The 14,336-nt window shown below is 47.1% G+C and overlaps 1 protein-coding gene across 1 annotated transcript in view; it reads left to right on the forward strand.

Moving 5' to 3' along the window:
* LOC147616412 (uncharacterized) overlaps positions 1 to 14,090 on the forward strand; it is a 69,719-nt gene extending 55,629 nt beyond the window's left edge. Inside the window, exons 8-12 of the mRNA XM_086777487.1 lie at positions 12,740 to 12,871; positions 12,954 to 13,067; positions 13,354 to 13,401; positions 13,510 to 13,579; positions 13,661 to 14,090. Coding sequence (XP_086633613.1) covers positions 12,740 to 12,871; positions 12,954 to 13,067; positions 13,354 to 13,401; positions 13,510 to 13,579; positions 13,661 to 13,776 — 480 coding nt within the window. The 3' untranslated portion in view covers positions 13,777 to 14,090. The remainder of the gene's footprint in view (positions 1 to 12,739; positions 12,872 to 12,953; positions 13,068 to 13,353; positions 13,402 to 13,509; positions 13,580 to 13,660) is intronic.
* Positions 14,091 to 14,336: the final 246 nt, after the last annotated feature.

A 14,336-nucleotide genomic window follows, 5' to 3' on the forward strand; every position in this document is an offset into this window, starting at 1 on the left:
AGTTGCTCTCGGTCGGATCGCCGGCAAGGAGGGACTTATCTATCACGGATTGATCGCTTCTATGTGGGCGACAGGTTAGGGGAGCGAGGGGGCTCCGTTGGCATTCTTGCTGGCACCTCTTTTTCAGACCATGCGCCAGTTATTTTGACACTTGAGGAGAGGACACGGGAGACCAGCTTGCAGTTGAGGATCCCAGAGAGGATACTTAGAGATCCTAGTCTCGCTGAGGACATTGAGAGGATATGGCATGATAGCCAGAGCTCTGACCAGGATGCAGCAGGCCAGTGTGCCCAGGGACTCATCGAGCTCAGCTCTTTTTTGCACGCTGCGGCCTTGACACGGCTGGAAGAGACATGCGAGCGGGAGCGGCGGTTGAGACGTAGCCTTGCTTTGCTTCAGCGCCTTCAGGAGCAGCAGCCTACATGTGAGTGGGTGGCGTCCCAGCTGAGCCAGGCACGCCAGGAGGTTAGAGAGGCAGAGGAGCAAAGACATGAGTTTTACTATCGTCGCCAAGCCTCTCAGTGGACGCAGCTTGGTGATATAGTGACTGGGGAGTTTTTTGAGATTACTGGACCTCGCCATGCTCGAGCAGGAGTCCGCCAGCTCAGGAGGCAGGACGGATCGGTAGCCACTGAGCCCGGGGAGATCAGAGCCATTGCCACTGAGTTCTATAGAGACCTGCTTTCAGCGGAGCCAGCCACTGAGGCTTGGGATGCTTGCAGACAGACTGTGTGGGCCCATGTGCAGAGGAGGGTCACAGATCATATGCGTACAGTTCTGGGTGAGCCTCTTTCAGAGGTTGAGCTTGCTGAGGCCTTGAGAGTCCTTCCGCGCCACAGTTGCCTTGGGGAGGATGGATTGACGCCTGCCTTTTTTATGCAATATTGGGATCTTTTGGGGCCAGGCCTCCGCAGGGGCTTTCAGTATGTTTTGGACACTGGGGTGATGCCACAGAGCTTTTCAGAGAACTTGATCTTTCTTATCCCCAAGGGGGAGGGAGTATCAGATGATATTCGGCATTGGAGACCTATTACGATCCTCAATACTGTCTACAAGGTCTTAGCAAAGGCCTTGAGTTTGAGGATCCAGCCCTTCCTGGGGGGGTTGATTCATGCTACCCAGACAGGATTCGTCAAGGAGCGTAGTATCCTTGACAACATTTTCACCTTTTGGGAGGCGACGGCCCGAGCTAGATTTCTCAGTGAGGGCCTGGTCGTGATGCTTCTCGATTTTGAGAAGGCATACGATCGAGTCGATTGGAGTTTCTTAGAGGGCACGATGCTTCGCCTGGGCTTTGAGCCAGTTTGGATTCGAGGAGTGGCGGCTCTATATTCCACAGCTCGTAGCCAGGTGCTGATGGCAGGAGGACGGGGGCCGAGTTTTGAGTTGACCAGATCAGTCCGTCAGGGGTTTCGTCTCGCCCCGTTTCTTTTTCTCTTCTTTGCTGAGGCTATGAGCATGTATCTGACGGGAGAGGAGGTTGGTTTGAGAGGACTCCAGCTCCCAGTCCGGGGGGAGGACCTGCTCGATGCTGAGTTTGCTGATGACACGGGTTTATTTTTGCATGGCCAGGAGGCCAATCTTCAGAGGGCAGAGCAGTCGCTTCAGGCTTTTAGTGCAGCTTAGGGAGCATTGATCAATCGGCGCAAGACAGTGGCCTTTTGGATCAGTAGCGCTCCCACTCCGGCATGGAGCCCAGACCTGGGTTTTCGATGGATTCCTCCTGGCATAGCAGTGCGGTATTTGGGATGCCAAATTGGACTAGATTTTTCACCTGAGTAGCAGATTGCCTCGCTTTTTCTGAGCATTCAGAGGAAGCTTTTGTATTGGAGTGCAGCTCGGCTATCCTTGGCTGGGAGGGTGGTGGTGGCGAATCAAGTGCTTTTAGCGACCATGTGGTACATCACGTCTTGCTGGATCTTCTCGAGCTCTTGCATCAGCGAGGTACAGAGGTTGATCAGGAACTTTCTTTGGTCTGGGCGGGACGGTCAGTCAGCCCGGGCTAAGGTCGCTTGGGCAGTTATTACACTTCCGCTGGCCCAGAGGGGCTTGGGCATTATAGATCCTGTTGATCAGAGTAGAGCCTAATTGGGGAAGCTTATTGTTCGGGGGCTGCTTCCAGGCGCTGAGCCTTGGAAAGAGCTTCTTTTGCAGCGGCTGCAGGCTCGGGCTCCTCCAGCAGGGGCCACTTGGGCACTGGAGATACGATGGATCTTCATAGAGATGAGGAGAACAGGCCTCAGTAGAGGATGGGAGGACAGATTTGCCTTGAGCATCTTGCGAGCTTGGGAGTTGTTGAGACCGGGACTCTCTCAGAGATCTCCTTCTTGTGATGAGGAGCGGGCCAGATAGCCGCTCATCTGGAGCCCAGCGGTTCGCACAGAGCAGGGTCATATGCTGGGTTCTCGGCCTCGTCTAGCCTGGGGACCATTGGCGGCAGGCCCAACACGTAGTTTTGGAGACTGGCAGGCCTTCTGCAGTCTCCTAGAGGAGATCCAGGTGGAGAGGCTGAGTCACTTTAGAGGGGGGCTGATTATGAGGGATGACATTCAGGAGGCACTTACAGAGGAGTGGTTCACGCCTCTCGAGCCGGTGGCCCCACGGTGGATGGGAGCCTTTACACAGTTGGAGATCCTGATTGCTATCAGAGCTTGCACTGAGGATGGTAGATGCCTCTACTATGAGATCCAAGATGAGGGCAGACTTCAGAGAGTGGAGGTGGAGTCACCTTTGGTTGCAGAGTGCATTTTTTAGAGGATACGGGTAGTGGCCGCCGCTTCTCGGAAGTGGCATATTGACCCAGACCCTGCAGATGTGGACTGTGATTGGCGCATATGGGCTTATGCTGCGCCCCTTGGCCCGGCTCCAGTGGGATCCTGACGAGTACGAGTGGCATGATCCTTATGCATCCCCCCAGGCCACAGAGATCACCTTTTTCCAGTATACTGTTCGGTTGGGGCGACATATTTTGACGGCGAGGAAATTGTTCTCTCTAGCTGCATCGGAGCATTGGCGGCTACAGGGACTCTCACAAGAGTTTAAAGAAGATTTTTGGACCAGGCTCTGGGCTAGTCGACAGGCACGCAGGATCTCGACTTTCCAGTGGCTGGTCGCCCACAGGGGCTCTGCAGTTGGCACCTGGCTTGTCTACAGCGGTCTTCCGGCGGCCTGTGGCCGATGTGGCCACCCTATGGAGACACAGAGACATTGCCTATGGGACTGTCCTCAGGCGCAGCAGATTTGGCTGCGGATGCTGCGCATTCTGGTCCCCCTCTCTCCAGAGGGTATGTATACGTGGGGTGTTGCTGCTTGGTCGACTTCGTCAGGGCCTGCTATGGGCTATGAGACGGAGCAGGACAGCCAGGCCATCAGATTCATTAGGGGCCAGCCTCGCGTGGTTCCTTCACCGGATTTCTCGTCCGTCGGCTGGACACAGGAGAGGGATCTACGATGGGAGCTCCTCAGCAGCCTCACCATATGGTTCACCTGGAGAGCCCGGTGTTTCAGGGCCTTTGAGGGGAGACTGGATCCACCAGCAGAGTTTGTTCGGAGGATTTGGCAGTGTGTGGGAGAAGATTAGGGTTAGAGATTCATGTGGGAGACATACACAGAGAGAACAAGGGAGAGAGAGTTGTGGGGATAAGTCAACTCATCAATAGCATGAGTGTGTGACTCCCCTATCACACATGTATATTGCACTAGTACACATAGTGCACTTAGTACATTAAAAGTACTAAGTGTACTATGTACTATAACTTATGGGCTTGTACACACTATAAGGGTGGGCATAACGCCTTTACCCCAACAACCTCCCACTTAAAGGCAAAGTGCCCTTAAATGAAGGAAAAGAAAAAATCAGCATGTACATGATAATATACAAGGCCATATCAAGGTTGAAACTGGCCTTATCCAATGCCCATTAAGTGTCTGCAATGAGCAAACTGCTCCGGAGGCAAACTCTTTGTCAACAGATCAGCCGGGTTGTCATCCGTATGAATTTTAACAAGCTGAATTTGCTTGTTCTCTATCACCTCTCTGATGAAGTGATACTTCACATCCACATGCTTCGTCTTTGCATGAAAGACAGGGTTCTTTGCCAACTAGATGGCACTCTGACTGTCACAATGCAACAATGGGACATCCCCTGTATAACCCAAATCAACCACTAACCGAGATAGCCATAATGCCTCCTTGCAAGCCTCTGTGGCTGCAATATACTCGGCCTCTGTAGTAGATAAGGCAGTGCACTTCTGCATCCTGGATATCCATGACACAGCACCTCCTGTGAATGTAAACACATAACCGGTAGTAGACTTCCGGTTATCTGGATGACCGGCATAATCCGAATCCGTGTAACCATGCACTAATGCATCCTGTTTGCCAAAACAAATGCACATATCCTGTGTGCCCTTCAGGTATCTCATGACACCTTTCACTGCTTCCCAATGCTTCTTGCCAGGTTTAGCCATGTATCTAGAAACTACTCCCACTGCAAATGCAATGTCCGGCCTAGTAGCAACCATGGCATACATGAGACTGCCACAAGCTGAAGCATACGGAACCTTGGCCATATCAGCCCTGTCTCTATCTGACTGTGGGCTGTCCATAGCACTGAGTTTCACATATGGAGGCAAAGGAGTACTAGTCTTCTTCCGCCCGTCCATATTGAACCTCTGCAAGACTTTGCCAATGTATTCCTTCTGAGACAAATACAACACATGCTGATTTCTGTCCCGAAGTATCCGCATACCCAAAATGTGATTTGCATCACCCAAATCCTTCATATCAAAGGTTTCATGCAGCCTCTGCTTCAAGGTATCCATCTCTTTACGAGATTTCCCAGCAATCAACATATCATCAACATACAAGATGAGGATCAATAGACTGCCATCCAAAGCTTTCTTGGTGTACAAGCAGTGATCTATGTCACTTCTCCTGAATTTCTGGGATTTCATGAATGTATCAAATTTATGATACCATTCCCTTGGTGCCTGTTTGAGCCCATAAAGACTCTTTTTCAGCTTGCATACAAGCTTCTCCTTTCCACTCACTGCATAACTCTCTGGCTGCTGCATATATATCTCCTCATGGAGATCACCGTGAAGAAAAGCAGTCTTCACATCCATCTGAATCAAGTCCAGATCATCATGTGCAACCAAAGCTAACACAGCTCTAAGTGTGGTCATTTTGACCATTGGAGAGAAGATCTCATCAAAGTCCACACCATATTCCTGCTTGAAGCCCTTAGCCACTAACCTGGCTTTGTATCTTGGCTTTGCATCTGGTGCAACTTTGAGCCTGTATACCCACTTGCATGGCAAAACCTTCTTGCCTGCAGGCAAATGCACCAACTTCCATGTTCCATTTTTGTGCAGAGAATCCATCTCTGACTTCATGGCACGCTCCCATAGAGCCTTGTTTGCCCTCTGTAAAGCCTCCTTATAACATGAGGGCTCCCCACAGTCAGTGAGCATCAAGTAGTCAACCCCTGGAACAAACCTGTCATCAGGGGCTCTGGAGGGTCTAGTGGACCTCCGTACCCAATGACCATCATTTGCAGGTTGCTGTCCAGCCTGCATATCACCCATTGGTGGCTCCTGTTCCATGCCATAAGGCTGAAAAATCATGCCCGGTATCTCCTCTAACTGTGGTATATCCATAGGGATATCTTCTGCCATCTCTGGCTGTCCATTTGGACCATTTTCAGCACCATTTAAGGGCTGGTTTTGCTGCTGTAATGGCTGATTTACAGCCCTTGGTTGTTGTCCATGATGTCCATCATCATCAAAGATGACTCTGCCAGGCTCCTGTTGCCTTGCAGGCTCCTTATACATGCATGTTTCATCAAAAATGACATCATTGCTGCGTATAATCTTTCCATTCATGGGATCCCAAAGTCTATACCCCATTTCACCTCTGTCACCATATCCTAGGAATATGCATTTGTGAGACTTAGGATCAAGTTTGGTGCGCATTTCCCTGCGTATGTGCATGTACGCAACGCAACCAAACACTCTCAAGTGCTTGTATGACAGAGGCTTCCCTGTCCATACTTCTTCTGGCACTTTCCCACCAAGCCTCGTGTTAGGTGACATGTTTATAAGATGAACGGCTGTCATAACAGCTTCAGCCCAAAAACCATGAGGTAACGCAGCATGTGACAACATAGAACGGACCTTCTCCTGAATGGTCCTGTTCATCCTCTCTGCTGTCCCGTTTTGTGGAGGATCATAAGGAGTAGAGAGCTCTCTCTTGATGCCTTTAGCATCACAAAAGTCCTGAAACTGTTTGGACATATACTCTCCACCATTGTCGGAACGCAAAGCCTTCAGTGTTTTGCCAGTTTGATTCTCAACAAGAGCAACAAACTTTTGAAACACTGAGATTGTATCACTCTTCAAACGAAGAGGATAAACCCACACCTTGCGTGTGGCATCATCAATAAAAGACACAAAGTATTTTGCCCCTCCCAAAGAAAGCTGAGGCATCTCACATACATCTGTATGCACAAGCTCTAACTGAGCATCTTTCTGTCCAAGAGCTTTCTTGTGGGGGCACTGTAGTTGCCTACCATATATACAATGCTCACAAAATTGAAAACTTGAAAACTTTAGAGAAGGCAAGTAACCCAAACGAGACAATTGCTCCATTCCTTTGACACTCATGTGTCCCAACCGGCTATGCCACATAGAGATTTCCGGCAGCTCGGTTGCATTTACATTAGCATGGTGACAAACACCTGCATGCATAAAGTAAAGAGTGTCCACCTTAGAGCCTCTGGCAACTTCCAGTGAGCCCTTACTAATTTTCCACTTTCCACGACCAAATGTGGTAACATAATCAGCATCATCAAGCTGTCCAGTAGAAAGCAGATTCTTCTTGATCTCAGGCACATGCCTGACATCATGGAGCATAAGCTGTGAGCCATCTGAAAACACAAGCCTCACATCACCTCTGCCAAGAATCTTGCATGCATGGTTATCACCCAAATAAACCACTCCTTCATTTCCAGCAGTATACCTGACAAACAAGTCTCTGCAACCTGTGACATGGAAGGAGACACCTGAATCAATGATCCATGAGTGCATACCATGACCACCTGTAAGAAGTGAATGGGCATCAAGTGAAGACGTAAATAGGACCTCATCCTCACTGCCACCTGCATGTGACACATTGATTTCTTCAATCTTGACTCCACTTTTGCCCTTTGGCTTTACATCTTTGGCTTCATCTTTCTCTTTGTCTTTGCCTTTTCCCTTTTCTTTTTGATCATTTTTCCATTTGTAGCATTGCTTTTTAATGTGTCCCTTCTTGCCACAATAATGGCATTCCAAATCCTTTTTGGAGCGAGACTTGCTCCTTCCCCGTTCTTGGCTTTTTCCCCTTTGCTGGGATCTCCCACGTGCATTCATTGCATTGGACTTTCCAACAGAGTTGTTTTTCCTGTTCATCTCTTCTTGAAGAAGAGCACCCTCAACATCTGCATATGACAGCATAGCATGCGAATTGCTAGTGGCTGTCCTGAATGTGTCCCAACTCTCTGGCAAAGTGCATAACAGAAAAGTGGCTTTGAACTCATCGTCCATTGCCAACTTTTGATTAATGACCTGGCTGACAATACCATTAAACTCATTTAGATGGGCTGTCATAGACGCCCCTTCCTTCATCTGAAGACCTATGAGTTTCTTCAACCAATACACTTTGCTTGAGGCACTTTGTTGGGCATACAAGTCCTGCAATCTCTGCCACATTCCCCAAGCTGTCTTCTCTTCACGAATGCTGAAAAGTAATGAGTCTGACACAGACAACATGATAGTAGATCTTGCCAGCTCATCCATATCTTCCCACTCTTCAGCAGTAAGAGAAGCGGGCATTACACCTCTTTCTTTGATAGGCTTGTGCTGCTTTTTCTGGAGCAACACATTGTAGCACTGGGTTTTCCAAATATCATAATCATGCGAGCCTTCAAGCTTCTTGATGTGAAGCAATGAAGAGCTCTCACCTGTGGTTGCCATAGCAATATGCAACCTGTCAATGCCTGACTCCTTGCAAAATGTGTAAACACTGCACCAAAAGCACACAAAGTGCTCACAGTTGTTCTCCCAAGCTTTATCTCCCACTGCGGAAGCAAGAATGCAACTTTTCTCCCAATGTTTGTGATGAAATCACCAAAATCTGGTTGCTGCAGATTTTGGACAGCACCTTAAATGTGCTCTGTTGCCCTTGCAAAGTACTGTACAACAGTACCAAGTGCTTACAAATGATGTACCAAACCTGTACCGGCAAGTACAGTAGCTTAAATTGAACCTTTTGCTCACTCAAATCAGTGTACAGCCATGCCAAAACTTGCACAAAGCTGTGCCAAATCTGTACCAGCAGGTACAGTAGCAATAAATGCTCTCCTGGCTGTCCAAATGAGTGAAAATCAGACTTTTACAGTCCCGAACACTGCATACAACAGTCCCGAACAGAAATTGGGCAAAAGCCCCTTGACTGCAAGCTGATTTCTGAGGATTCAAGGCATAAATGTCTTGCCTGCTGCTTTGCCAAGCTCAACAAACATACGAACTTGAAAAGCCCCTTGATTTAAGATCAATTTCTGATCATACATGGTACATTGACGCACATGAAGGCATCCAGAGTGTTCACGATGCTTCCCCCTGGCCACATATACATCCAATACATGAAAGCCCCTTGATTTACAGGCACATTGAGTGCTTGTAAGGCATCAACACATTATCCACAGCATCAAATGCGATTGCCTGCATGCAAATCAATCCAATCGGCACAAAAGCCCCTTGATTTGCACTGCAATTTGTTGCAATTTTGCCCAAATGTGCGATTTCTCACATCATACAGCATGTATGAGTGCTTAATTGCACAATTACATCAAAAGCCCCAAATTTCGACATCCAATTTCCTGCAAATTGATCCTGATTGTGACCAATTTCCTGCAAATTGATCCTGATTGTGACCAATGTCACGCGATTTTGCCAATTTTGCTCAAAATTGAGCAATTGGGCACCTGTACCTGATCAATTGATTATTGTACCTGCTCAATTGCAAGTCCCAAAAAAAAATGAAGCAAGATACTATGTAATTTCTGATTTTTTGTTGCAGAAAAAAAAATGGGTGATGAATTTGGTGCTGCTCTGCAGAAATCTGATGCTATTGGAGGGCTCTTCAGGCGTGCTGCAGGAGTCTTGGAGACACAAGCTGTTGACTGCCAGTTGGTGAGGCGATTTGCAATGGAGTGCAGCACCAAAAAAAAACGCTGACCCGACTCCTCTTCGCGCTACGGGTATGCACGTAGGCGTGTTCGCCTGTTGAATGCCGCCTCCTACTGCTTCGCCTGAATGCGCTGGCCTCCTTTAGTGGTTAACGGTCGCCAGCCGATTAGCGACCAAACGCCTTGGCTTACGTGTCCGCTTGTGCGTTGCTTCCCTTACGGCTTCGCCATGCTGCTTTCGCCTAGCGCATCTGCGCCCAGCGCTACACGCTTGCAGTCGACGGCTCGGGTGGCGCCTGACACGCCTGCCCTTCGTTACGCTACTGGCTGGAGTTTGAATAGGCAGCCCAAGTTGGCTGGGCTGCCTATGCCCAGCTGCTGTAGGTTAACTGCGCTAGGCAGCCTTCTACGAACGCTCACCTGATTGGCTGGGCAAACCTCCCTCTAGCGCCACTGGACAGATGCTGGTCACCGTGCTTTCTTCAACGAGTTGGAGCTTCTGGGTATGCGCCTGATTGGCTGGGCAAACCTCCCTCTAGCTCTGATACCAGTTGTGTGGGAGAAGATTAGGGTTAGAGATTCATGTGGGAGACATACACAGATAGAACAAGGGAGAGAGAGTTGTGGGGATAAGTCAACTCATCAATAGCATGAGTGTGTGACTCCCCTATCACACATGTATATTGCACTAGTACACATAGTGCACTTAGTACATTAAAAGTACTAAGTGTACTATGTACTATAACTTATGGGCTTGTACACACTATAAGGGTGGGCATAACGCCTTTACCCCAACAGGCAGGAGTTGATCCACACTCTGCGAGGACAGTATGACCGCATCCGGGGTGACTCGGATGAGGCGATCTTGCGGCGCCAGGCCTTCCACACCACTTGGCGCAGCGGCCCCTTCTATACCCTACACGCGGGTTCCCCCCGCTGGCACTACAGGCCACCTGTTTGGCTTTTCCCCCCTCCTATTGTATGATATAGCCCCTCAGTCTTTGTACTGTACTGATATTTGTATTTTTCTGCACCTAGGGAGAGTCTCCCTAGCTGCCTTGCTTGGATCTCTGCTTTGTTTTCTTATGAGCAGGAGAGGATCTTTTGTAGCCCTACGGGCGTTTTTATATAACTAATGAAAGCATCTTTTCTCGGAAAAAAAAAAGATCTACATTTGTTTGCATGTGGGGCTTTACGGGCTGAATTTCAGCCTCCACCAAAACGAATTGTTGATATGTCAGGTAGGTGTTATTGACTATAAGCAATTTCTTGTGAGGCAAAGGTACATCATGCATAGTCATGCCAAAATACAAAGTCATCCATAAAGAGAAATGATATGAAGTTTGCATAGAGAAGTCTATGGACAGTGTGCAAGTAAAGGCATCAAACTGATTTGCATTTAGCATATACCATTGATCCAATCTGGTTGGGTAGTCATTGATTGCACTGTGATGGAAGGTATATCCTTTTTGGGTAGGCATTAGATGCTTCCACAAGTCAGACGCTTTGTGCTTCAAAGTACATTTTGCCATGTCCTTTTCTCAAAAGCAATCATGAGAGCTAGTCTTCATAGTCCGGTGAATTATTCTCTCTCTCTCTCTCTCTCTCTCTCTCTCTCTCTCACACACACACACACACACACACACAAAGGGCAATCACTCGGTATGTTGAATGCAAAAGAATCTTCCCTCGTTCGACTCGTAGGAAGAAGCGTGCATTCCTAGCTAACCGAGAGTTGTACTAGTTCTTTTTGAGCGAGGATAACTAGGACACATGGCACATTGTAGAGGAAAAGAAAAACCCAACACCTATCACCAATCCTCTTGTTTGGGAAAAGCCTATGTACAACAACTTTATGAATCATGATGGCCAGCTCTATTAAAGCTGCATAATGGCAGAGCATTCCACACATGGACATCGTATATTATCCCCCATTCTTGGAGAGCTCTTTAATAGAGTCCTTAGCGAAGGCTCCCCTCTTGCTTGGACCACAAACACTATTGTTCCCATCCATAAAGCAAGAGATTACAGGACTATCGTGATTAGCCATACAATGGCGACGATTTATGGGGTGGTACTAGAGTTTGAGATTAGCTTCCTAGCAGAGAGGATTGGACATAAGGGGCAGTTAATGTCAGAAGAAACTGCTCCACACTTGATTACATCTTTACCCGAACTGCTGAACACTTGCGCGTATGTGCTAGGGTTTTGAGAGAGAGAAAAGAGTGCGGTGCACGAGTCCTAAATTACCGATCTGTGTTATGTACGAGAAAGAAGTGTCACAACTGTACTTCAAGTACAAAAGGTGGCCGAGAATGAAGTCGTCATTTCTCAGCCCACACACTGCCTAAGATCTTCTTGACCAGCGTGTACCTGCAGAGAGACGCTCTGTAGGCTCTGATTGCTGAGGAATGTAGATGATTATGATGAATTTCCAATACACGTAAATACATGCATCACTGTTGCTGGTTCGCCTGCTGCCCAGACCTGTCATGGCATCATGGAACAAGTGCAAGAGTTTTCACCAGCCATGATATTTGGCATGGTTGCTTTATATGAGGTAGTGACTGACAGAATATGTGCACTGGAAGGGGGGGGGGGGTGGCGCGGTGTGGGGGCGGTTTGCACTCAGGGGATATCTGCAGCACTATTGGGGTCAAATAGGGCTGCCCACTCTCTTCCACACTATCTGGTTTGTATATTGATGACATCTCACTTTTCGTAGACAGATTTCTGGGTGCAGCCTCACGACTGGCTCAGATGGTGGTACCCATTCTATTATGTGCAGATGACACTCAGCCTCTGCAGAGGGTTTGCAGATACATTTGGATGCACTACAGTTTCCCAAACCCAGTAAACTTGTTTTCCGTATTTGTCTTGGCCATTTTATGCTCTGATATTGGTGCATTTTCTAATCGCAAGTCTCTAAATCTCTTGAAGCCCCTTCAGTACAGCCCACTGACCTCTTTCACAAAACCAAGCTGTCAATGTCCGGAGTTTATACTTCGGGAACAACGTGCGTCATCCTAAGGTCATGTGCAGATAGCAATGGGGACCCAAGTAATGTTTATTTTGTGTCCATTAGGTGGTGTTTGACTTGGGCCTCCGTAATTGGTTCAATATAGCAATTGTACACTCACATCAAGAATGGGATCAGGAACATACTAAAGAATGGGTGGTGAACCTGCTTGTGAGTATTGCTTTTCTCATTCAGGAGGGTTTGGCTGCCATGATAGTCCTGCTGCTAGAGAGAACAGAAGCTCCAAGGTGAATGGAGTATGATCTGCAACAGCTGCAAGCGCACACGAAAGAAACAGGAGGCCAAGAGTGTACTTGTTAATGTGTTGGTATCTGTGATGTCAATGGTAATGGGAGTACCGTAGCAGTACTGGATTTGTAGCGGATTGCTTCCAACAGTATTGTTTGCCATGGAAATGCCTGATGCTCCTGTTTTTTTTTTTTTTGGAAGCTTACCTCCCTCGTATCTGAGCTCATTTTGTTGTCGTGTAGATCATTTTTTGGAGGAAGTATTTAAAGTTTCCGGAAGAAGCTCGCTTATCCCGAGAAGCCCGAGATTTCATGTGCCGACTACTTTGTGATGTTGATCACCGGCTGGGCACAAGAGGAGTAAATGAAGTAAAGGTATATCTTGTTGTGCTCAGTGAGTGGCCTGGCTCAATTCTTGTCCCATATATTTTGAATCTTAAGTTCAGAATCTTTGCAGGCACACCCATGGTTTAGAGGGGTACCATGGGAGAAGCTGTATGACATGGAGGCTGCTTATAAACCGGAAGTGAAAGATGAACTTGATACTCAAAACTTTGAGAAGTTTGAAGAAGTGAGTGCCTGGCAATATTCTTGAGTGTGAACCTCATTTGGCCTTCACATAAACTTAAATGTATTTGCTAGTGCTAAGTGAAGTAAAATAGCTATGTCCTGTCCGGACATGCTTTGACTTGCTGTCCATGACCTTAAGCTGTTCCCCATCCTTTGGGATTAGAAGATCTTGCATTTATAATAGAGAAGTTTGTATTGTGTAGGTAAAGTAAGCAAGTGATCTGCACTATCATCATGTTTTAGCTTCAAGGAAACGCTCACTTGTAACGTTCACTTTCCTTTATTAGGTGGAGCCTCTTCTCCATCGTCCATCAAAGTCAGGGCCATGGAGAAAGGTACGGTTTTATCAAAGGATGGTGCCACCTACTTTATCCAAGTGGGTCTTTCATGCATTCAATGGGTTGCTCATATATAATATATACGCTTATCCTTGTGGCCTGCAGAAAGATATCAATTTTGTTGGCTACACGTACAAGAATGTTGATGTGTTCAAGTCTTTACAAGCTGATGTTGGTAAGCATCTGTTTTCTTTTGCACATAGTTTGGACTGAGTGCGAGATTTTAACTTGTCTTGCTTGGGAGTGCTTTGTGCAGGACTTCCTGATGATGCAAGTGATAGGGTGGTAGCTAATGAGGTGGAGACGATGGGTTCTCATTCCACACAGGATGTTTCTTACCGGCAAAGTCAGGCTATTCCATCCGAACTTTAAAGTTTTGTTCTATCAAAACCTCAAAACGTGGTTGAAGGGTATAAATATTGTAAAGCCAAGCATACTTACGAAAATATCAAGCTGACAGCGGCTAAGGGCACAAAGCTGCATTCACAATTTTGAGAATCACGATGGGAAAAAAACATCAATAAGGATATGGAATCTACCTGGTCATGACAGCAAGAAGTGTGCAAGTGGGGAGACTTCACAAGAGGGGATGATTTTTGTGAGTACCTTACAAAAGGAGATGTTGTCCTAAACAAGTGCAAGCTTTCTTAACAAGCTCCTGAAATTTTATCTTTTGCATTCACTTTTGTGCCTTGTTCTGCTTTTGCACGTGTGTGTGTGTGTGGGGCCCTCGAAAGACTTTTAATTGGTTTCTACCCTAGAGTTGTATTAAAATGGTGCTTCCAGTTTTCAATCTAAAAATTGAATCCCATCATGACGTAAAATAAGAACATCAATGTGAAGTCTGAACTTTTTCTATAATGATTTTGTGTTTTTCATTAAATGTAATGTGAATTAAGTGGCTTTTCTTTACAAAGAGCGCATGGCTCAAG

This window comes from Cibotium barometz, chromosome 38, assembly GCF_041138505.1.
Source record: "Cibotium barometz isolate CiBa-2024 chromosome 38, ASM4113850v1, whole genome shotgun sequence".
Classification (NCBI taxonomy): Eukaryota; Viridiplantae; Streptophyta; class Polypodiopsida; order Cyatheales; family Cibotiaceae; genus Cibotium; species Cibotium barometz.